Here is a 24339-nt window from a genome sequence, read left to right as displayed (position 1 = left end):
TGGGGAAAGGGAAGTAACTCAGTAATAACGCAAGAGTCATGGAGTTAGCACGGTAATTAGAGGATGTAAGTACTTGCTAGCATGTCAATAATGTCTATGTTCTTAGTAAACTGTGCAATGCTTTCACATATTTCTCTTTTCAGAAAGCTAGTCTAGCGGTCTTGACTCCATACACTGAGGTCATGTCTATTGAGTAGTGCTTGGTACATGCAAAGTCCTAGATATGCATCAGTGAAAACAGCCAAGTCCCTTTACCAATTCAGAACAAAAACATCTCAGTGTGTAAAATAACAGCACCAGCAATTATGAGACGGAGAAGTCAAAGGGTAAAAGATGTCATGGAGAACTGTTTCCCAGGAGGTGGTCCAGGTCTTCTCCAAGGAGGTGACATGTGAGTTGAGACATGAATGAACCAAAGGGAAGAAATACAGAATTGCTTTCTTTATTTTTCTTCACATGAATGAATTTGTCTTCAACTTCAAAATCTGGGCCTGTTCCTTTGTTGCTGTTCTCCCTGATTCCATGCCAAGGAACAGCATTCTTGCTTCTTTCCAGCATCTTTCAGGAGCCCCTGCTCATTCTGTGCTTTAGTCTTGCTGAGTGCTTATTGGTCCACGCTGCCTCCATCCAGTCCTGCTTCCTGACGTGCGCCCCTCTTGCACATGCTGCTTGAGATTCAGAGCCTGTCAGCGAGTCCCCGTGTGGCATGCTGGTTTCTTTAGTTTCCTCCCCGTTTTCCTGCTCATTAGAACCATTTGTGTTTGCATAGGCAGAACACTGTCTAAATCAAACTCTGAGACTGCATGGCTGCTTTCCCCCAAGGTTCCAATCATTTCCACTTTACCTACTGGTTTCTGTCAGAATTGGGTCCCGAGTAGGAGTCTCCTTAATGCTTACTCTGTCTTCTGGGAAATGAAATTATCGGCAAGGCTGGTCAAGAAATTGTCAGTGTTTTGCTTTCCAAGGAATTCAAGTTTCTGCAGATACCTGGAGATTAAAATCCCCAGTGCCAAGATGTGCTGCTGCTCTGTCAATTTTGTGGTCCGTAGGAGAAAAGAATCCTCCTACCTCTTCTGGCCAGAAAGACTGCAGCACAATCCCAAATTCCTATCATGTCTGGGCTTGTCCTTTACATTCACCTAGAATTTCCTCCGGTGTCTCTCCATCCATGGGTCATTAGATGTGTATATGTAGGCTCATCGCTTCCAACTAGTAAGGCCTATTCACCAACCTTCCAATCTGCCTGGCCTAATCATAATTAAAATAGAGGACTAAAAATCAATTAATAGTCATTCTATTAATACCTCAGTTGTAAAGTGTTTGCCAGCAAGCATGAGGTCCTGAGTCTGCTTATTTTACCCCATGAAACAGAGCCAGGGAGGGTGGCAGGCACTCATTTCCAGTGCTGGGGAAGCTGGGACAGGTAGACAGAGCCCTGGGGCTTGCAGGGAGCCAGGCTATTATTGATGAGTCTCAGGTCAGAGAAAGACCTTGTCTCAACAAATGAGGTGAAACTTGAGGATGATCTCTGGTCTCCCACATACAAGCACAAGCATATACACCTACTGATTAGTATTTTGAATCCCTTGTTGTGGGTTTCTCTGCCGATGAAATAAGCCAGATCAAGCCAAATTAAAAGTCCAGGTTTAATGAGCAAAGCACTCTCAGGTGGCTCTCAAGCCCCCTAGAAGTGAGGCAGGGGAGGGAGCAGGAGAAAGCGCATGGCAAGTCTATGGTCCAGAGCTTAAATACCCTGTAGGTGTGGTCTTGAGCAGCCTAGCTGCTGCTTGGCAGGCTTTCTGAGGGGCAGAGTTTGGAGAGGGAGGAGGGGGGCTGAGGTGGAGTTTCCAACAGAACACCTACAAATTAAATTGTTTATGTGACCAAAATCTACACCCAGGAAATCAAGACATTTCTCTCTAGCTTTGATACTGACACAGCGCTTGAGACAATAGGAAGTATTGGGATGGGAAGTTGATTCAGAAGCTGACCAAGCCACACACTCAGCTGAGAGCCCTTCTGACAAGGTGCTGATACGTCATCTCCCAACTGAAAAGCCCTTGGGAATGAAAGATCTGGAGCCTTTATTTTTACAGATGAGCAAATTGTAGCCAGAAAAGGTTAATTGACTTGCCTAAGGTCTCATACACAGCTCATTGGGGATAACATCGTAGCTCATTATAACTGTTAGATAGCACCCACTCCCTTCTTAGGCAGGTAAATTTCATCCACACCATATTATTCTCTATGAATAGCCTAGAGGGTTGCTTCTACTTCAGTGGAGTGGAAATCCGAATGCCTTCCCTTGTACCTCATGGAGCCTGGGAAAATGGACAGAGATAATAGATGTGTAGGGTGGTATTATGATGGTGATCATTTTAATAGTTTAACCTGTAGGTCTCTGTGGAGCTTTTCCTTTTCATTGAAGTGATTTGAATTTTAAATTCTACTCCATATTGAAACATGTTTACACTCCTTGCCGATTTACACCAAATTGCAGGCTGCATCCTCTGTTTTGGCATTCCTGAAACCAGGTGTTATTTTACTTCTCTTTGCATTTCTCAAAAGATGCATGCCAATGCACCCCTTACTTTCAGACTTTACTCTTCTCACCTGTTAAGGGGACAATCATTCCTTTCTCTCACAGGTGTAAAAACCTAAGCTAAGGATGCTGTCGTATTAGTGGCTGTTTTCTTTTTTCTTGTTTTCTTCCTCCCTCCGATCTTCTTGATGGCAGACAGAATTTATTTATCTTTGTATTCCCTGAGTCTATTGAGTCTAGCACTCAATAGCTACACAGTATATTTGTTGAATGAATTATTTACCAAGGTGAAGAACACAGAGTGGGGCTGAGGGTACAGCATTTTGTAGGTCAACGTGTTTCCATCTCTGAAGAGCAGATCAAGCCTCATGAAGATGCTGAAGGAGCTGTAGGAGGGATGAGGATGCAGCAAGGCTGGTGTTGTCTTGCCTGAATGACCGCAAACATGCTTGTTTTTCATCGATAGATGAGGCTGCTATGTAAGGCTGCTTTTGGAAGGAAAGCTTTTCTGAAAACCGAAATGACACCTGTACCAGGACGGAATGTACACTTACACAGAGTCTGAAAGATGCAGTTTCTTCTATTTTGTTTCTGGTCGGGCAAGTTCATTTTCCTATGCCACTTTACTTTCCTCATTTTTCATAGAGCTGATGGGCAGGCAGATACCCCATGAACACCTGCCATTTCCACATTATCCTAGCCCCGTGTACAGGACTTGGATCCAGGCAGCGAGGTGTAGCAGAAGCAGGTGCAAGCAGGCCCAACATACGTGGCTTGACTTTTCTCTGCGTCTGGTCCCCTCTGGGCAGCACAGCTGCCGAAGACTTGACTGCCAAGACTGAAAAACACGCTCTTTAAAACTCCAGCTCACTATTCTAAAGAACTTACACTTGCAGCCTACCCATTTCCATGTGACCTGATGATGGGAAACACACGGCTCTCTCCGAGACCTAGACGCCAACCTCCAGGCAAGAACACCTCCTGTAGCAGGATTAGAAAGAGCAGGCAGAGCTGAGCCAGGGGCCCCATGCTGGTCTCTCCTTTTATATCCCAACACTCCTACCTCCCTGGAGGAAGACTAAAACGGAGGAAACAAGAAAATGTTTAGTAACTGGTCCGCTTGGGCTTGGGCATCAGTAGCTGAGAACAGATGCAGGTCCTAAACCATCAGTGAGCCACCAGGACACGACAGCAGAAGGCCAGCCCTGACGTAAAGGGACCTTTAAACGTCTGCGCAGCATCAGATGTCTAGGTTTTGCCTGGCTAATGTCCCTCCCTTGACCTGCCACCCACTTCTACCTCAGTTAAATCCGCTGGACACGCCGGGCGGTGGTGGCGCACGCCTTTAATCCCAGCACTCGGGAGGCAGAGGCAGGCGGATCTCTGTGAGTTCGAGGCCAGCCTGGTCTACAGAGTGAGTTCCAGGAAAGGCGCAAAGCAACACAGAGAAACCCTGTCTCGAAACACCCCCCCCCCCCCCGCCAAAAAAAAAATCCGCTGGACACACGCAGTGCGAACTCCATGAAGACGTGTTGCCAAGTAGCCCAAGAAATCCAGCCAGTGTTTTTTTTCCTTTCTTTCCCTTTTTCTTTTTTTTCGTTCTTTCATTTTTTATTTGTTTGTTTGTTTGCTTTTTCGTCTTTGGAGACAGGATTTCTTTGTGTGTACACTTGGCTGTCCTAGAACTTGCTCTGTAGACCAAACTGGCTACAGAACCCACAGAGATTGCCCTGCCTCTGCTTCCCGAGTGCTGGGATTAAAGGTGGAGGGCACTGATTATAATGCCAAAATTCATTTTGTATCTACAAAGCATGGCTAGACTTTCAAAACTTAACCAAAACTTTTTCTGCATTTGGAATCCAGTTGTTAACTAGTAATATATTTTAGTTATACCCAGATGGCCTGAGATCTTTCTCTCCTGAATTGATGGCTTTGTTTGAAAGAGAAGGTTATCCATGAATGATGCAGCTTTATCAGCTACCCTATAAAGTCACTGGAACTGATGGTGGAAACCTGAAGCATTCCATAGGGGAGTTTTCATTATCCTCTTCCAAGACTTATCAGAGGCTGTGAGAATTCCTCATAAGAATTTTTATTAGAATGAGGGTTTGGTAGAAAGTGGTTGATTCCTGAGCAGATTTAGTTTTAAAAAGGTTGGACTCTCCTTTGAATAGTTGCCCTGGCTGGGGCATCAGAGTTGAGAAGGAAGGCCATCTCTGCGGGAGTGTTAACACTGGATTGTCCTTGCTTGATGCTGGGAGGAGAGGGCAGAAAAAGACCCTAGGGAGTCAGGGCTAGGTATGAGGGACGAGGAACTGGCCAGCTTTGGATTCGGATTCGGTGAGTTCTTTTCTGGCCTCACTCTGCTTTTGCTCAGTATCGACAATCTTCTAAGAGCCATTCCCTTTGTGTTGCTCTTGGAAAGCTGAAAGGCACACTTGGCTCAGGGTTAGAACACACAGCATGCACAAGGCTCTTGGACCCCCCCCCCCCACTACACACATACACACACACACACACACACACACACACACACACACACACACACACAGAGGGGGGGGCATGAATCTATCTTAGAGTTGGGCATGATGGTGTATGGTGGTGCATACCTTTATTCCCAGCACTGCAGAGTCGGAGCACGTTCCAGGGCAGCCTGGGCTACATAGTAAGATGATCTTCAACAAACACAGGAACAATGAATAGAAGCCTAAAATTAACATTAAGGCAAGTGAGCCTGCACTTCATACTATGAGACTATTTTCAGATTGTTTTTCCATAGATCCCGCTCAGTGTTAGTGAGCAAAACTGATTAATCTTCCAGTTAGTTTTATTTTGAAAAACAGCATCTGTGGCTTCTTTGAAAGGATGAACCAAAAAACTCGGTGGTCATGTTTTTAAAACTTCTGCAGAGTGAAGTGATTTCAAGTGGTATTTACCAAATCCTGATTGAACTGAACTGTAGAAGTTAAGTAAGAAGTGAATATAAAGGATTCAGCCAGGTGTAGATTCATCAGGTTTTTATTAAGCATCAAGAAAAGAAATTTTACTTTTTAAAATATATATTCTGTTGAGGGCTATAAACAAAGGAAAATGTGTTTTTTTTATGAATATAGAGTACACAATTGATTAAATCACTCATTCAATTTTAAGAACTGACTTTTATCTTTTATATTTCAATTTGTTGGATTAATAGAAATGAGTTGAAAAATAGAAATAGAAAATAGAAATAAGTAGAAAAAAACACTAATTAATGAAAGTTTAATTTTATTAATGTCATTTATAAGAGCCTTGTCTGGCCAGGGCTGTGGTGGCGCCCACCTTTAATCCCAGCACATGGGCGGCAGAGGCAGAAGGATCTCTGTGAGTTTGAGGCCAGCCTGGACTACAAAGTATGTTCCAGGACAGCCAGGGCTACACAGAGAAGCCCTGTCTTGGAAAACAAAACAAAACAAACAAACAAACAAACAAACAAACCCAAACACAAAATAAAACAAACAAACAAAAAGAGCCTTGTCTGATAACAAGAAAGAAATATTTCTTTTGAGACAGGGTCTTGATGAGTTAAAAAATAAACTCTGCGTGTGTGTGTGTGTGTGTGTGTGTGTGTGTGTGTGTGTGTGTGTGTGTGTGCAAGAGAGAGACAGATAGACAGACAGACAAACCACACACACACACACACACACACACACACACACACACACACACACACACACGGGAAGGGTGGATATCTGAGAACAACCGTGGGTGTTGGTCCTCACAATCCTCCTTATTTGATCTTCCTCTCCTGTTTCTTAGCTCTCTGTAGAACAGGCTAGCCCTCTAGTTTCTTGTCTCTGTAGACCAGGCTGGCCTTCAGGTTTTCTGTTTCCACTTCCCATATCTCTGTAGATGTTAGAGAATTACAGATAGGCTTTGCTGTGCCTTGTTTTATAATTGTTTCGAGAATATAAATTCAAAATACAGTTGCTCAGTAAGAGTTTTGTGCATTGAAGCTATCTAGGCTTGCCTTGAACTGACTGTGCAGACCAGGCAGGTCTTGAACACTCCTTTATCTTCCTGCCTAAGCTTCCTGAATCCTGGGATTCAGGTATGAGCCATCACTCTTGGTCAGTTTACTTTAGACTTGGCTAACACAGTAATAGATACAAATATCAGTTTCCAAACAGGAAGATATTTGTAATGATTTCCACTTAATGGGCTCTACCCAATTAACAGGATAATTGTTCTAATAAAGTTTTAATAGTGAAGCTGCTGGGTAATTATTAATTTAGCAAAACAGTTGGCAGGTATTCATGTGCTCTGAAACAAAATTAAAGAAAAGACCAGTTAACTGAAAGTTGGTGAAACTGTTTGAAGAGAATAGTATTCCAACAGGACCACAAAATATTAATTTTTAGAAATTACATATTACCCAGTATTTCAAAATGTTATGAGATATTTTGTGGGCCAGCAATGTGTGATTTGACTCAGTGGGGAAGAGTTCACCTATTATAAGTGATTCTCAGCTCAATCTTCAGGATCATCAAATTTTATATATATATATATATATATATATATATATATATATATGAAACAATATAACTTACACTTTCTTTAAAATGAGCGTATTTCATATATATGAACATGTTTCATATAGATGGCTCTCATCTTGTGCAGGAATTCATGATCATATTTTCTAATTTATATCTGAAGTGGTAACATTCCATGAGATAGCCTGTAGTCATACTAGAAATTTGTCTGGGGAAATACACAGTATAAAATAAAATTAGGAGTAACATCAGTGATGCATGCAGGAAACATCCTGAATTGGGATGTTGAAAATGATTCTTAATTCAGATTCTGTAGATTGTCTGGGTTCTAGGTAAATATTCTCCCCTGAAAAATAGAATTTCAGTGTGTGGGGGGCTGTCAATTACTCGTGGTTTTAAGTTAAAGCTTAGCTTGCTTGCCTTGAAACATTTTGTGTTGAGTGGTTTCGGCCACGAGTCTTACTCATTTGTTGAGCAATGGCTACTAAACTTTGCAGTTTGTGAAAATCCTGAGAAGCTGTTTGCTTCCGTTTGTGGGTTGGAAGGGTCTGATTTCTTTCATGTGTCCTCCCTTGGTGAAACATAATTATGTGGGACGACATGATGCAAAAATAATGAAAAAATGGCATTTGCTTCTGATAAACACAGAGGGAAACTGAACGGGTCCAGGAATGAAAACAATGCTTATGAGAAGACATTAAAGGGGATCGGTGTGGGGGTAACAGCCAGCCAGGAGAGGAGAAAGCCGAAGAATGTGAACTTGGTAAGCAGAAAGTTGCATAGTATGAACTGTGAGTAAGAAGTACGTTAGCATCACATGTACCCTTTGAACACAAAAAAAAGCACCTGTACTGCTATTTAGTACATTCCTTCATGTCTTATACAGGGACATGTGACTCATGTTTGTTCAGAATATAAAGAAGTGTCCAGTGAAGCTTAAAGCTAAGATGCCCAAAGTTTCCTGGAAGAAAAAAGGAAATAGATAAGAGGAAAGTGGGTGACAAGTCAAGTCATTGTGTGTTTATATGTGTACATATATTTTCATATGTATGTGAATATGTGTACATGTATGTGCTTATGTAGACATGTGTATGCGTACATTTTGTGTGTGTGTGTGTGTACCTGTGAATAGAGGCCAAAGGTCAATGTCAGTACTCTGAACTGTTCTCCACCTTACAGTTTGAGACAGTGGTTCCATCAATGTGGAGTTTGCCAATTTGGCTGAACTAGCTGGCTAGCAAGACTATGCAGAGATCCTTTCGTCTCTACCTCTTTGGCACTGGGATTACAAATACAGGCTGTTATGCTAGCCTTCACATGCATTCTGTGAGATCAACTCGGGTTTTCATGCCTGACCACAAGCATCTTACCTTCTCCCTAGCTCCCACACAGCCCCGTTGCTCTGACTTCCAACTTTCCACAGAACAGACACATGGGTCAAGATGCACTTCTGTTTCCTTTAACACCATCCTGAGAGAACATGAAACAATAGCAGACACTGGGTGACTCATGGCAGGAGACGCTTTGCTAGCTCTGGAGGAGGCAAGAGGATTTGTGGAGAACGCTGTCAATCCATGCTTGCACATTTGTTTACCAAAACAAACCTCCCATGCTCAAGGCTGGCGTGAGGTTAAGAATATCCCATGTTCCCAGGTACCTTTGCCTCAAGCCCCAGAAGCTAGAAATACATAATCTCTTAATCGCCCCCCCAAAAAAAACCCCTACCCTTGAGCTACATACCCAGCTCCCAAATCTCATTTTTAAGTTGACAAATAATAGATTAAAAACTAAAAGACTGTGTGATCCTATATTTATGGGGCAAACAAATTGCATTTGTTGGCAAGACTTGTTATGGTTTAGCAGTTTGTAACATCTGAGGAAAGCTGCCCTAACAGCTGATAATTTATAAGGGCAATCTAAGGAGCTCCTGGGGTACAGAACAAATTAAACCAACATAGACAGAGATGTGGAGCAGGCTATGTTAACAATGGTCATTGTGATGATTCTTTAAGACTCCAAACTCCCAATCATCAAAGACAAATACAGTGAGAGTCAGTATGGTTTTCTTGACACGATGAACCAGTATTCCACTGTATTCCAAGAGAATTTCATAGAACAGCTATAATGTAAAAGCACAGACAGAAACAAAACCAACATGTAAAGTGATAGCACAATGTCTACTTCTCTGGAAATTTCTATTAGTAAATTTGCTCTTTAAGATAACATTAATAAAATTTCTGATGGTTTGGCAGGACAAAAGAATGGTTAAAATGTGTTTCTGGCTCACAGAAGTAAGGTTTGGGCTTTGACAACTTAGTGAGTCATAGTGAGCTAAGATGGAAGTATGATGCTCTTTAGCATAATGTATAATTTGTCAAAGACATTTTGCCTTCAAATAAAACCTGGGTGCTGGGATTAAAAACATAAAGTTCCATTGACTGCAGTGTCTGAGGTTCTCCTCTGTCATGTGATTGGGACAGGAAGGGTACAAGGGAGAACGGTTGTTCTATGCAAAGTGGCAAGGCCACCACTATTTCAACTTTGCTGAGCTCAGGGTACAAATGCCAATAAATAGTGTCTTAGTAGTGTGACTTTCATCATCTCAACACACACATACACACACACACACACACACACACACACACACACACACACACACACCTGTATATAAACAATAAGATCATTTATAGAAGAACTAGAAAACCCCTTCAACAAATTGCCATTATTTGTGATTGTTTTTACTAAAAAGAACATACAGCATTTTCATTAAATTAAGTTTTGGAAATCACTCAGATTTTGACTGCAATCACCAATATGTGAAAATTTACAAATAGCTCACAATAATATTTCAATGAACTGACTAAAACAAGCTATTTAAATAAACTTACTCCATTTGTTAATAAGTAACAATGGTATGTATACTTACCACGTATGGTGATAAACATATTCTTGCAAGATTTCTAGGTTATTTTACTTCTAATACCTACGTCGGCTAAAGTGGTGCTGTCACATCCGGACCAAGTAACCTTGATGCTGACCGGAAGTGTACAGTGGTAAATCCTCAACGATAGCATCCTGACTCCATTTACTCCATGAGCAACTGCAGCTGCTGAATGCTGCGGAAGCCACTGTTCTTCAGAAGGCTTCCGAGAACAGGTGAAGTGTGTCCAAATTACCTCAGTGGTTGGTACCCACTGTTCTATTCTGAGTAGTATGTAATCCTACTACTTCCTAGGTCATGTAGAGTTTACAGTCAAGTCTACAAAATGTGAGCTGGCTGAGGATATGGCTCAGTGGAAGAGGGCTGGCCCAGCACATGGAGGGGCTCTGGGTTCTATCCCAGGATTTGGGCAGGAGGGTGGTGCTGGCCGAGGACTTCCAGGATGGGGTTTCTTTACGACTGTCTCTCTTTTCTTCTTCTTAATTTAAAAACTTAGACTTTAAAACTTAAGTCTTCTTTAGAGTATTGCCTCCCAAGATGTCAGTCCTACTTTGTTATGTCAAAGCCTTTTTACAATTGTCTCAGCTTCCTGGCTGGACCTGACTCGTTTTCAAGCTTTGAGCGTAGCAGATAACATGTGTGACGTGCCGAGTGTTGCAGGTGGGCTTTCCGTAAGTGACAGACAGGCTTTTGCAAGTGTACCAAATGGCACGAAAACGCAATACAATTTTACGTGTGAAATTAAGACCTCTCTGGCAAGTGAACCCCAAAAGAATGTGTTGAGAGGCTCGTTCCACAAAACGGAAATGAAAACTAAATGAACTCACGGTAAACTAGGACAAGGGCGAGAGGAGCGCCCTAGAGGAAAAAGAGCAAAAGAAATAAATACTAACCAGCAGAAGGCAGGTTCCCAGAGCGGGACTAGCAGGCAAAAACAAAACAAACAAACAAACAAACAAACAAACAAACAAAAGTTTGGCAGAGGAGAGACTCAAATAAAAGCTAACTTTCTTGCACGTTTAAAATTAAAAGTGATAAGAAGCTGCCCTAAGTTTTGTAACCTTGCCAAATTTGTGGGATTATTAATTGTTTGTCTTTTGTGAAAGTTAAACACACACACACACACACACACACACACACACACACACACACACACACACATCTTCAGAGGAAAAAGAACAAGATTTAGTTGAGGAAAATTGCATGAATAACCGTGAAGACATAGTGGACAGTGAAACTTCCTGAACAGCATGCCTGTTGAGCATCTTATGGGAATCCTTACGTCCCTTGGCTTTGTGTACTGTTCACAGGGTTGGCTGGTGTCTGTCCCTACCTCTCCTCCAGGCATATCTGTTTATACCGACCACTTCTTTCTCTGGGGAGGGGGTGTGTTTGCCACTCTCCAGTAGCACTTACCCCAGCACACTGAGGAAAGCAGTTTTCTATGATGGCCCAATAATTGCCTTTATTATCCTTACATGTTGAAAATTATGTCAGCCTACAATTTCAACAAAAATGCAAAAACTGAAAATGAATATAGAAAATAATGTGTAAGTTTCTCTGACATGAAATCACCATGTGCTGCCAAATGGAGCCCAAATGGCCCCTAACAGGGGTCCTGTGCCAACAGTGGGTGATCAAAGACCTCCTCGGCGGCAGCCACAGCCAGCCAGACTGGTGGTGTCAAGGACAGTGCATCTGCATACTGCCCTGTGTTTTCTCAGCAATATTGTGCTAGAACAAAAATATATAGATATGGATGTACACATACACATGTTCACATATATATTTTACAGAATTTAAATAATTCATCCCAATAAATTATTTAAATGATTTAAAAATTCCTTTGTCAAACAGATTAATGGAACCTTGTTATTCAAAAGATAAATCATTTTATATGAAGTGGCAAAGACTTCAAGGGCTAATAAAGGTTTTATGAGAGATAAACTTTTAATGAATTAATACTTTTGCATGCACTTATTTTCTAGATACACAAATATATACAGATGTGTTTGTGTTGATATTTGTATTAACATTTTCTGACTTATTTCTTTTTTTCTTAAAAAAACGGAAATAGTGTTCACATTATTTAAAACAAAGTATTCTTGTTGATTTGGAGCTTAGAAGCTGTACACTGCAATTCACCAAGTGAACTTTCAAACAGTGCTGTAAATGTTATTTGTATAAGAGATAAAATAGATTGGATTTTTTTTCTGTTTGTAATCTATATGAATCTAGCAGTCATTACTCATGAGCAGTTTTCTCCATGTCATCGTGTAGGTTGAAAGTGTATCAGGCCTGCAAGACTTTCTTCTGCACAGTCTAAATCAGAAGGATATTTAGCTCTAGAAAATCATGAACTAATATTTGTACACTAAGACCCCCAAACCCTGGGAAGAATTTTAAGGATTTTTATGAAGTTCAGTGCACATTCTTCAGCTCAATTTTGGCACAGTTTCAATTGGAGCCTCCACTGAAATTCAGTTGGTTTATTTTATAATTAAAAACAAGGAAATCATAGTAACAAAAATATATAATGGATGGCAGTCTTGTTTATTATAGAAACATCTATAAAGAAAGAAACATGTTCTAACTTTTCTCATTACCCCAACGGGAATTGCATCTTTAATCACACAAGGCACACTGCTTTCTAATTTTGTTTAAAGGGTTCCAGTACTTAGGAAAACCAGATCAGGTTATTATAAATCTAGAGCAATTAGAGGCACCAGCCTTCCGTCAGCTTTATGTAAGGGTTCTATGTATATCATAAATTTAATGGTATATTAAGACACGCATCTGTTTCAGTTTTGTAGACGTTAATAATCTCACTGTAGAGTATTTAAACATTTCTTTCATTAACTGGAAAATTTAGGCAAAGATAAACTTGCTTCCATTTTAAGGGACAATGTTTTATAACTGATTTTGAAAACCTATAAATTTGTTCAAGTAGTTAAAGATAATTTTCTAAATATTTAATTCAGTATCTATTTTTGACATTACATAGTTTATTTCTGTACATAAGCATATGCCATCCTTACGATCTCAAATCCATACCTGCATAAAATAGCTTGATATACATATGCATATATGTGTACTTCCGTTCATAAACTTTAAAATCCCTTTACAATAGAGCATTAGAGAAAAAGTATGCATTAACTAATGGCATGAAAATGTCAAGATTCATCATTTCAGGTATTTCTCAGATTCTTAATTTGACTACATAAAGGTTTGTTTACTGTATGACTACATACAGACAAACATACAAAAGCATCCCAAGAAATAATATTCTTCTTGGGTTTCATATTATTTAAAAACAAGTCTCCATCTTGGGTTCCTTGTCCATTTACATTTTATAGCTGGCGTTTGTATTCAATTTCTCTCTGATTTTATTTTTAAAAAGCTTTTTTCTCATTATGTCTATCACCTTTATCGTGGAGACTTGTCAGTTCACATACAACAACAACCCAGCATCATAATGAATTGTTGTGTTTCAATTACCATTAGATAACAAACAGGAAATTAGGTTTTCTTGCAGTGCATTCTATATTGTCTGAACAATTTAAAATACATGGTTTGCATTTGGGCCATTAATTCAAGTATTAAAGACATAGTAGTAATTAAACTGGTGCCATAATTATATCTCCATAGTGAAGGTGGGGAGACTCTTGGCACACTAATAATCCGTTTTAGTTCTGTTGCGATCTGTGATTTCAGTAGGAAGGACAACTGAATTAGAGGGTAGATAATTCAGAGAAACACACAAAAGCATCCCAAGAACAGAGATCTGGGCAACGGTGCAGCAGTGTCCTTTTAATGCACAGTGGCTTCACGGGTTATAATAGTGTTTTATTTTTAGCCTTAAGCAAAAAATATTTTGTGATTTTTAAAATCAAAATACTGAAAAAGTATTCACACAACAAAATCTCATCCTTACCATACCAGTTCAGTACTCTTTTGAGATACAAATGGTTTTAATAGGATTCTAAATTGAATATTAGTTTCAGAGAAAAATTAATTCCATTCTAATGTATTTTTATGTATCACAAAAGCATGTGCTGATGATGTCATTGTGTAGTGTAGGGCCTAGGTGATGAACCATGAAGATTTACAATGAGGAGAAAACTCAATGGAATGATTTAAATTATTGTGGAAAGGGCGACATTGTAATATCTCATCAAGAAACTATATGATATTATCAAGAATCCATACAGCATTTTACTTTGTAAATTGCTACTCTGGTTCTCACATGCTCAAATTTATTTTTACCAAAATATATAAAACAAATAAGTATCTTCAAAAAAAATTGGTGCTGGCATTGTGGCTCAGCTGGGAGAGTGCTTGCCTGGTGGCATCCATGAAGCCTTGGGTTCCATGCCCAGCACTGCAGGAGCTGGGCATGGTGGTACACATATGTAATCCCTAGGTATAAGAGCTGGAAGCAGAAGGCTTAGAAGTTTGGGGCTATCCTCAGCTATACATCCAGTTAGAGGCTGGCCTGGGCTACATGAGATCCTGTCTCAAAAAAAAAATAGAATTGAAAAATAACATAGTTATATTAATAAGAAAATAAAACAATGGGAAATGTCAGTAAAAGCCAATGGAAGTAATCAGAGGATCAAACAGAGTGAAAATAAAAAGCCTCATGTTTTACAATTTTAAATCATGAAGTATTTTCAAAAATTAAATACATTTTATTTATTTATTCAAAAATATTAAGACTATTTATTACAACTATTTTAAGTTGTACAGCTATGAGAACTTAGTTTTAATCTGCAAACATCGGAAACTGATGCAATACTATTTTTGACTTTCTAGAACTCACAGCGGGCATCTGTGAGTTTGCATCTGACTCTTAGAGCCGTTAGCAAGTTCGGTCATACTGCAGTGGACTGCGATATGAATAGGCAAAGTCATATTCCTGGAGCCATGGAAAATCCCATTGTGAGGATTCCGTGAGGCTGCTGTTCAGCATGGAGCCACCGCCACCGTTAACATCTCTTTGCTTTTGTTCTGCACTCAAGTGATGTATGTATGATGATTTACCAGGAATGGCACACGCGGAGTCTGGTATCTTGGTTGAATTTCAACAATTTTTAAAGAAACTTAAAGAAATTTCACCTTCATGGTTGACAGTGGTAAGGTTCATATGCATTAAAAAGAATGGGAAAAGGTTCATTTCTAAACACACACATTAACCAGAAAAAAGTGCTCGGGGATATGAATCATGAACAGGATAATGGTGAGCTGTTGGGACAGAGAGTCTGTGGAAACAGTTCACTTCTCTGTCTTGGGTTGGCAGAAGCACTGATAGAGGAAAATCTATAGACCCAATTAGGGAAAATCCTTACGGTGCAGAGATTAGCGAGAGTTATGGGAACAGTCTGTGGAAAAGAAAGACTTTGACTTGTGAGAAACTCAGTGGAACAATGATTATAAGGGATATCATTTTTAATTCGCTTGCTTTCAAGTATCATAATTGTAATGGTATAAAAATTTTATAATCCTTTACAGATAGTTATGCATATTTAAAGACGATGTATAGAAAAACTCATGAAGCCTCTTATATGGGTGGATATTTTTTAAAAGTATTAATTATAAAATAATAGTCTTAAAATTCATATGATTATATATTCTAAATAATATCATTAAGTATAGTACACCATAATCATATTTATACCCTGCTTTTCCCTATCCTGAATTTTGAGACTGTATTGCCTTCTTTTAGGTAAGGTTTGGCCTTCTTGGACAAAATTTACTGAGCCTAGAGAGCTGAGAGAATAATTAAAAACTTACTGGCTTTGCCAAGTGTTTTCATATGTTTCTGGTCTCATGGAAAATGAGTTTTGATTTCATTTTAGCTCCCTCCACGCATGGCAAAGCAAAAAATAAAAAAAAAAAAAGAAAGAAAGAAAGAAAAAAAGCAAAACAAAGCTAGCAACTTTTCACCAGTTCTAGTTAAATTTGTGACTCACACTGCTTTGAGCTGCTCTAGAGCATTCTGCCAGAGGGCTTTCCAGAGCAGGGAGCCATCCCCCCCCCCCCACCCCGGTCCCCCAACATCAAATTGTAGTGATCAAGAAAAGAGGACTAAGTTCAATTTAGGATATAATCTAACTAATTTTGTTCCTAGTTTTGAACTAAAAAGTGGAGTCATTTTACATACTTTTTGTTTGTTTGTTGTTTGTTTTTGAGACATGGTAGCTATGTAGGTCAACTATGTAGCTCTGGCTGTCCTGGAACTCTATAGACCAGGCTGGACTGGAACTCACAAATATCTACCTGTCTCTGATTCCAAATGCTGAGATTAAAGGCATGCACCACTATGCTCAGTTTATTCCATACCCTTTTCAGTTTCTCAGGTAAAAATGTATTATTTTTTTTTTTTTTAGGTAGGGTTTCTCTGTGTAACTTTGGAGCCTGTCCCGGAACTCCCTTATGTAGACCAGGCTGGCCTCGAACTCACAGAGATACTTCGGCCCAGCTAGATATGTATTCTTTATGACAGAAACAGCCTCCCCTCTGGGATAGTTCTCTTCACTGCTTTAGTTCAGTCTTTAGGCTGTCACATCCCAGCACCTCCTCTCCATGGCAGCCCTGTGTAGCCTCTTGTAGACCTGGTTTATTTATATTCAAGTTTGCTCCAGCAGGGCAACGAAGAAGCTACCAGCTGGGTTTACTGGCTTATACCAATCCCAGCACTTTGCCACTATGTCCATTTTCATTTTTCTCCATTAACTTGTTACCTAAATTGTCACTATTCAGACTGTATTTTGACAAATACCTGATCATTTTCTTCGTAAACAAATATACATGGATGGCAAACAGCTTTGAAAATTAACATGATTTCAGTATCAGAAATACATGAGCCTATTGAATGAAATAATTTCTAGTTTCTTGAAGTTGCTTAAATTAAAAACATGCGTTTCTACAGTTGGGAAAACATGTATGGTAAAAATGTTTGAAGCCCACCAATCTCTCTAACCACATAAACTAATGAGTTCCTTCTGTTTTCTTTGAATGAAATCACCATGAGTGGTTAGATGTTGATTTAACATAAAACAAATGGAAATGGGTGTTTCTTTTGTCCTTTGTAGAATCTATTTAAAAAAAAAATAGTTAGCAAGTATGATGAAGAAATCAATGACTTTGCCATTACTTAAATAATGATATCAATTGACTGGTTGTGTCCTGTCCATTGGATTTTAGGAACGAGTAACATATTCCAATTCCCCTGACATTGCGCACATCTGTAGACACTATTTAGCAACTCAGTTCATTTTTTTTTCTTCTACTACCGTAACACCTGTATTGCTAGAGGTTGTGTTTTGAATTGTCATGAAGTGTCAGGTAAGTTATGTTTTCTGCATGTGGCCAGGTTCTGTGGAGTGTATCACATAACTGTTCCTTTTAAACATCAGGGCTGTGACTAACAGCTTAATCTTCAACATTTAAATTGAATTGATGGCTCTACCAATTCTTTCTTGTATATATACCCAGGAAGTTGAACTATTATGATATTTAAATAATGAAGAATTAAAAGTTCTTAATATTTAAGATATCTTGGAGAAATGATATCGCTACAGATGTGTGTCTCTGTGTGTGTGTGTGTATGTGTGTGTGTGTGTGTGTGTGTGTGTGTGTGTGTGTGTGTGTGTGTGTTTTGGCATAGCAAGTATACATTCTTAGGATGAACATTTTCTGAACTGTTGAGCTGTAGAGAATATACACCCTATTGAATCAAGATTGGAAATTTTTTATGGTCATTTTATGTTCCCTAGAGTTTTAACTCACTTTTGGCAAACTTTCCTCCTTTTAAGTGTGTGTGTGTGTGTGTGTGTGTGTGTGTGTGTGTGTGTGTGTGTGTGGTGTGATGTTGTCACTTTAGAATCATAGTGGAGAGTAACTCACTTTATGTCCTGAGCATCAAAGAGTATCAGACATATGAAATGTAGACAGTGGTTTCTTTCAGAGATTCTTTCTGAGAGAATTAAATAAATGAGCCAACATATGGCCAGCTTAATTCAGGCAAAAATGTCTATTGATTACTTACTAAGCTCACTAAATAAAAACTTCAGGCTAAGTTTTGCTTCCCCAAAGAAAATAGGATTAGACGGGTCTGTGCACTCACTGGGGCTTCCTGTGAATCAGGCCAGATGAATGAAAACCTTCAAAGCTGAACAAAAGAAAGAGCTAATTTTTTTTGGCAAATGCAAATTATTAGTAGATTGACATACTGTGTTTTACACTCACAAATAAAATTTTTTTTTGAAAAAGGAGAATGTGATATTAATGATCTTTGATGTCTGAGAATCATCGGTCTGCTTTCTTTTCACCCACTGTAGTAGGCGGACTTAACTTTTCTAGGTTTCTGCTCCTTGTACAGCTTTTGACTAGTGGGAAAATGTAAGCACACTTATGTTTTGCATGAGCTCTGCATAGGTGTGTGTTTTCCAGACTACTTTAACTCTGCATGGATGATATTTCAAGTGATTTATCTAAGAATTTCCAAGTGAAGAGTATCTGTACTGTAAAGCAAAGCACTCTAGACTGCTCATTTTATCAGCACCCTACATCCAGTAGAAGAAACGGGGTCATAGGAGAATCTTCTTTGAATCTGAGAATGATAATGTGATTTGGATATATGCACATTTAACTTCAGATTTTCTACAGTCAAGAACGAAACTGACCAGTATTTGAATGACTTTACTGCTGCAAATATTTGGCTCTGTGACAAAATGCAAATGCTAATTGTTATTCAGCATCTTCGAGTCTTCAGAGCAATCTCCTGTTGACATTTTAATAACATTGTTTGGAATGATTTCCGAAGTGTGGTGACTGCAACATACCCGCAGTAACAAAAAGTACATATTGTTTCTGAAAGCAAACAAGCTCAAGTTTCATCCTGTTTTTTAGAGGTTTCAAATCTGGGAGAATCAGTTTCTCAAAGGCAAATGGCTGAATTCATTAACTCAGTAGTTTATGAATACAATGGAAAACTTACTTCTTTCTTCTCAGAAATCTTGTAATTAAAAAAAAAAATCCAGATTTGATTATTTACCTCCTGGGCAGAAGACGATTACCCAGTTTTTAAACGTTTATTTTTATTTATTTTCTCCTAGCAGGATATTGTTGTGGTCTGGTCCTTTCAGCTTGTTTCTGTCGTTTGCTGACACTGTCAGCAGAGAGGGACAAGGAAGTGTTTCGAGAGGACAAGAGCTTATGCGGTTTCAATATATGGAAACGGGAGACAGACCTAAGAGGACTGTGAATGTTCTAGCAAGCAAAGCCTTGCAGTCTCCTTCCCTTCCGTTGCATATCCTGGTGAGTTTAATAAAAAACAAACAGAACGCTCTTGTGAAATATAGTCAATAAAGTCAAAGTTTAGCTAGCTCTATGTAACTACAAAGAAAAAGTCATCGCAATTAAAAAAAAATGTAACTTTCGTTAACGAGCGCGCCGGAAATCTCAGGTATCAAAGACGCATTAGCCCTGGAGCGTCCCCTGCGCGCCGCAGCCAGACGGAGGCAGACACGGCGAACAGACCTCCTTTCTCCTGCGAGCAGTCACACAAAAGGAGGGCTGCGGAAACTAAAAGTTTCGGGGCCTCCGGCTCGGGGCGCGCGGAGCAGAGAAAACCTGGAGACGGGGTGGGTAAAAGACGCTTCCAGAGCGTCCGGGCGCAGTCCTGGCAAGGAGTGAGCTCCTGGGCCTGGAGGGGAAGAGGGAAATAGGGAGCGGGGTCCCGAGCCGCAGGCCCCAGCGGCCCCAGTGCCGGGCCACCGGTGGCCAGAACACCGAGCTCTCCCGGATCCCCTACACCGGGATCCCAAAATAAAAGCGATGTTTGGAAAGTGCGTGTGTGCGCGCGGGCTTTAGAGCGTGCAGCGGGCTCGCCGAGAGTGGAGTTAGGGGGGCGGGGTGCAGAGGGTGAAGGCTGGATACCGAACCCCCCGACCTGGCTGGGGGTGGGGGGGACGCCAGCCGATCGCCAGGGGGAGGAGAGGGGAGGGGCGCGAGCCTGCGCGGGCGCCTCTGGGGCGCGTTCCGCGGCCGTGCGCGCGCGTCCCCTGCCGCCACCGCCACCAGCGCCTCCCGGAGAGCCCTGCGGCCGCCCCACCGGGCCGAGCCCCGGCCGGCCAGTCTTGGGGCGGCTGCTCGGCCGTCGCCACCGCCACCCGAAAGGCTAGATCGCCTGTAAGTGTCCCCCTTCGCTCCTCCTCCTCCTCCTCCTTCTGCCCTGCGCTCGGGCGCCCCGCTGCCGCAGCTGCTCCAATGGAGTGGAAAATGGCCATTGGGCGCAATGAGTTCTAGATTATCTGCTCCGCGTTTTGTACTCAGCTGCCTGTCTTCTTTGGAGTTTGCACAAGCCCCTTGGCTGGCAAACGCGGGAGGGAGAGACGGATGCTGCGCCGCGGTCTGTGCTCATATGTTTATATGATTAGCAGTCCTGGGGTGGGGGGGCTGGGGGTGGGGACTGAGGAGGAGGAGGAGGCAGGAGGTGACTCCAGTTCAGCCCTAGCTGAGTCCGTGTCAGGACTTCGGGCTCCCCGTCTCTCGCTCCCTGCTCTCCTTGCTCTCCTCTAGCTCTCCTCACTCTCTCCGCGCTCACACACTCTCACACACGCACACACACACACACACACACACACACACTCACACGCACACGCACGCAGAGGTGCCCGAGCGCCATCGGGAGCTTACCGGAGGATTCTTGGTGATTGTTGAGGGGACCAGCCTCCCTCGGCGGCTGTGCATCGGCGGCGCGGCTCTTCCCGGCTCCTCCCGTCGCTTTCCCCGAACCCGAGTTCCTCGTCTCCTCCGTCCGCAGAGCCCCCCCTACCCCCCAAGCCAGGAGACCCGACATGTGAGGAAGGGCCGGCGGCAGAGTCGTGCCCCAGGCCGCAGGGGCGGCGCGTGCGCCGGATGCAGGTCCTGCCGGCGCTGCCCGCGCACTCCGGGCTTCTCCCGACCGACTGACGGACTTGGCCTCGCTCCCCGGCGCCCGTCCCCCCCGCCGCTGCCAGGAGACTCCCGAGTCGGCGCACCTCCGCCCGCCTCGCTCTCTCTCTCTCAGCGTCCTCGCATCTCTCGGTTTTGAATTTTGCTTTTTTGGCTCCGAAGGGAGCGTGCGGCGGTAGGCGCGCGCGTGTGGGCAAAGCCCCCCCACCGGGGTCGCGGAGCGGCGTGTGGGAAACTGCGGGAAGATGTTGACTTAAGCCCCCGGCAGCCGCCCGGGCCGCTGGGCTGCTTGGCTGGACTCGGCGGCTGACGGCGGTGGAGACTCGAGCCGGAGGACACGCCGAGGAGCCGCGCGGCGCCGTGTCCGGCCCGCCAGCCGCGGCCGCCGCCTCCCCGCGCGCGCTCGAGCAGCAGGAGCCCCCCGTGCCGGTCGCCGCGGCCCCTCTCTAGCGCCCGTGTCCCCGCACGGCTCCCCGCACCGGATTGGCCCTCCCCCCCGGGGCGCACACGGAGGTAAGCGCCCACCATGTGCCTCTGTGCCCGACTTCGGAGACCTGTTTGCTGGGCTCCTCCAGATGGGGCTGCCGCCTCGGAGGTGACCGTGTCGCCGGGTCAGACCCGCGCTGGCCACTCGTGCGCAGCCCTTCCCGCCGACATCGATCCGCAGAACTCTGTGCGGTGCAGCCCGCTCGCCGGACCGCGTGCGGCTATTGTCACGCTCTCGGGAATCAGGCTGGCTGCTGGGGACCGAGAAGGCGGGGGGGTGCGGGCTTGCGAGGCAGCTCCAGCCTAATCTTGCATTATTGGGGGGGGGCATTTCTTAAAAAGCTTGGGGAGCAGAAGGTGCCCTTGGTTCTTTACGCAGCGGGGCTGGGGAGGGGACTGTGAAGTGCGTTTTCGGCCTGGCTGTCCTGCCCCAGGTGTTGGGCCTCAGGCTCGGCAGGGACTCGTCCGAGGGTTGTCCCTGGGAGCGAGTCCCTGGGAAGGGGACGGTGGGGGAGGGCTTAGATGAGTTGTTGCGGGCCGTCGTTTCTTGTCGTTGGTCAGGTGGTGCGGAGAGGCGAGGACGAGAGAAAAGCACAGCCAGATGTGGCCGCGCCGGTTTTGAGGCTGGCAGCGATTAGGGGCGCCTGCTGCTGGGGCCGGGGAAGCCCGGCGACGGGGCGGGAGGGTAGCGGGGTCGGGGGACTCGGCGGGCCGGGGCCAGGGCAGAGAAGCTCCCGGACCGGCAGTGAGAGGGCAGCAGCGGGCCGCGCTGGGCCTGCAGGAGAAGTTAAGGGGCGTGGGCTCCCGGGCTGCCTTTGGGGTGGGGAGCCTGCTGGGTCGTGTGCGAGCCCCAGGTTGAATGCAGCCGGGAGAAGAAGTCGTGGGAGGAGCACGAGGGGAGGGAGACTCTTGGGGTCGTCGCGGGCGTGGGCTCCTGGATTCGAGACCTTCCGCCACACCACAGGGACGAGGGCGACCCGGAGCGAGAAGGCGTCCCTGAGTGTGCAGGACTCCTGCACTTGGGACCCGCAAAGTTTTTTTTTTTTCCTCTTCGCTGAACTGCAGGGTTTGGATTAGAAGAAATCGCTGGAGGCTTTAGCGAGCGCGGGGCTGTCTCTGAGCAGAGGCCGAGGCACGTGCGTCTTCCTGGGTGTTTATAGCCCTTGGTCCGGCCTGTCCTCCAAAAGCAACGTCCTGCGCTGCCCATCATAGCCCTTCCCTGGCGTGCGGGGACTCCCCCCCCCTCCTTTTCTCTTTCCCCCTTTCCCGGCCCCTAGATTCCGTTCCTCCAGATACAAACCGTGCTGTCTCCTGTTCAGACGGAGGAAATGTTTTCCTCCTGCTTCATGAAAGGTGTCAGGCTGCTTAGCAGCTTCTCCAGGCAGCCTGGGCGCGCCTGAGCCTCAGCGGCAACCAGATGGTTGCCCTTACAAAGGCCAGGTTTCTAAGGAGCGCCCCCCCACCCCCCACCCCCCCGCCCCCCGCTGCTTTTTCCTCGGCATTTTCCCAGTTCTGGGTTCCCCTGCTCGCTCCTTCTTTCCAGAGGCGTCTTTCCCCAATGGTTGGTTCATTCATTTCTCCCTCTGGTCTAAGTCTTGAGCCTGCCCACCGAGTTGACGATGCCTACCTTCTATCTAGTTCCAACCTTGAAGAAAGGCACGCCCGTTTGGTCAATGATTGACTGTTGGGAGTTCGCTTGCTAAGTCAGGGTCTGTGGTGGGTAAACCTTAGGAAACGGGCGCTAAAGAACCACTAATTCGTCCACAGAAATACAGAAGTTTTTGGGGGTGACCGTGACAGCATCCAGGTTGGATAGAACTGTCTTGAGCCTAGCCAAAGGTAACTATAAATGTAGTGTGCTTTGCTGCTTACTAGAAATTCTTAAGAGACTCCTTCTAAAAGAAAAAAATCTGTTTAAGTTCAGGTGTGTTTTCGAACTTTGTCTCTCCCCTCCGCCGTCCAGTAAACTGGTGCGTGATGGAATCCCGAGGAACGCATGCTCTGCTGCTGAGTTCCTTTTGTTGTCCCGCTCTAAAAGAGGTGCCATTTCACATGCTGCACAAATTGTTTGAATTAATGCAAGTGTGAATTCTTACCGTTTGAAGGGGGTGATTAGCATATCAAAGGTTTCTTAGCTTCAGCTCAATTGAGAAAACTGCAGCCTGTCTTCCTTTTGCGTCCAAGCCGAGGCCCAAAGGGCAGTGGGAATTGTAAAGGGTGCAGGCTGGAAGGAGCATCCAGGCTGTGCTGCCCAACTTTCCCTGTTCCGTAATTATGTGAGCTAAGAAACATTGTCTGTAGCTCTGCAGCGCTTGCAGATGGCAAGACAATTATTTTCTATTGATAAATGGTTTGTTCTTAGGAAAAACGGTGACCTTTTGTTTTAGGATAGTCTCCTTTGCGTTTCTTTTGGGGTGCCCTTGGTGGAACACTATGAGAAAGCCTTACTGTCTAACCCAAAGCTTTTCTAAGACACACTCTGCTCTGTTATTACAATTAGAAGGGCTTCCAATTAGTCTATACAACAATAGCTATTTTGTGATAAGACACACATCGGAAACTTTTATATACTTGCTAAACTAATAGGGAATAAAAGGAAGTAGAGCTTGTTGAAAATTAAAAGCCCATGTGAGCTTTATTAACACAACTTCTGATACAAGTATCAGTTTGGAAAGGTTTCTAAGTGACAAAGACTCAAATTTTATGACTTATTTAAATAGAGGTAGTTGTGTTTAGATACCATTTTGTTTTCATCTTTAAATTTTTGTCAGGCACTGGACACTTTTTTGTTTAGCTTAAAGTTGTTTTTCAAGAAAAACACGGCATTTGTTTGATTCAGTTTTTTCCAGCATCTGTAGAACACTATGTTGTCTGAATTTCTT

The 24339-nt window shown here is 43.4% G+C and overlaps 2 protein-coding genes across 48 annotated transcripts in view; one reads left to right on the top strand and one right to left on the bottom strand.

Annotated features, from left to right (window-relative positions):
* LOC128106710 (translation initiation factor IF-2-like) overlaps window positions 1-21788 on the bottom strand; it is a 41450-nt gene extending 19662 nt beyond the window's left edge. Inside the window, exons 1-3 of the mRNA XM_052732238.1 lie at window positions 21497-21788; window positions 20714-21413; window positions 8442-8541 (exon numbers count right to left, since the gene is read on the bottom strand). Of these exons, the coding sequence (XP_052588198.1) occupies window positions 8442-8541; window positions 20714-21413; window positions 21497-21788 (1092 nt within the window). The remainder of the gene's footprint in view (window positions 1-8441; window positions 8542-20713; window positions 21414-21496) is intronic.
* Adgrl2 (adhesion G protein-coupled receptor L2) overlaps window positions 1-24339 on the top strand; it is a 631085-nt gene that overhangs the window by 432691 nt on the left and 174055 nt on the right. The window contains exon 1 of one of the 47 annotated variants that reach the window (XM_052731777.1): window positions 20075-20206. The exons of 44 other annotated variants lie outside the window; for them this stretch is intronic. The gene's annotated coding sequence lies outside the window, so the exon portion shown is untranslated. Of the gene's footprint in view, window positions 1-20074; window positions 20207-21338; window positions 21485-23235; window positions 23297-24339 lie in introns of those variants that run through there. 2 more of the 47 variants (XM_052731776.1, XM_052731778.1) reach the window with 2 other exon arrangements.

The sequence above is a fragment of the Peromyscus californicus genome, unplaced genomic scaffold (assembly GCF_007827085.1).
Source record: "Peromyscus californicus insignis strain IS unplaced genomic scaffold, ASM782708v3 Scaffold_9__1_contigs__length_137607984, whole genome shotgun sequence".
NCBI classification, from domain to species: domain Eukaryota; kingdom Metazoa; phylum Chordata; class Mammalia; order Rodentia; family Cricetidae; genus Peromyscus; species Peromyscus californicus.
This window is presented reverse-complemented; position numbering and strand designations above follow the sequence as displayed.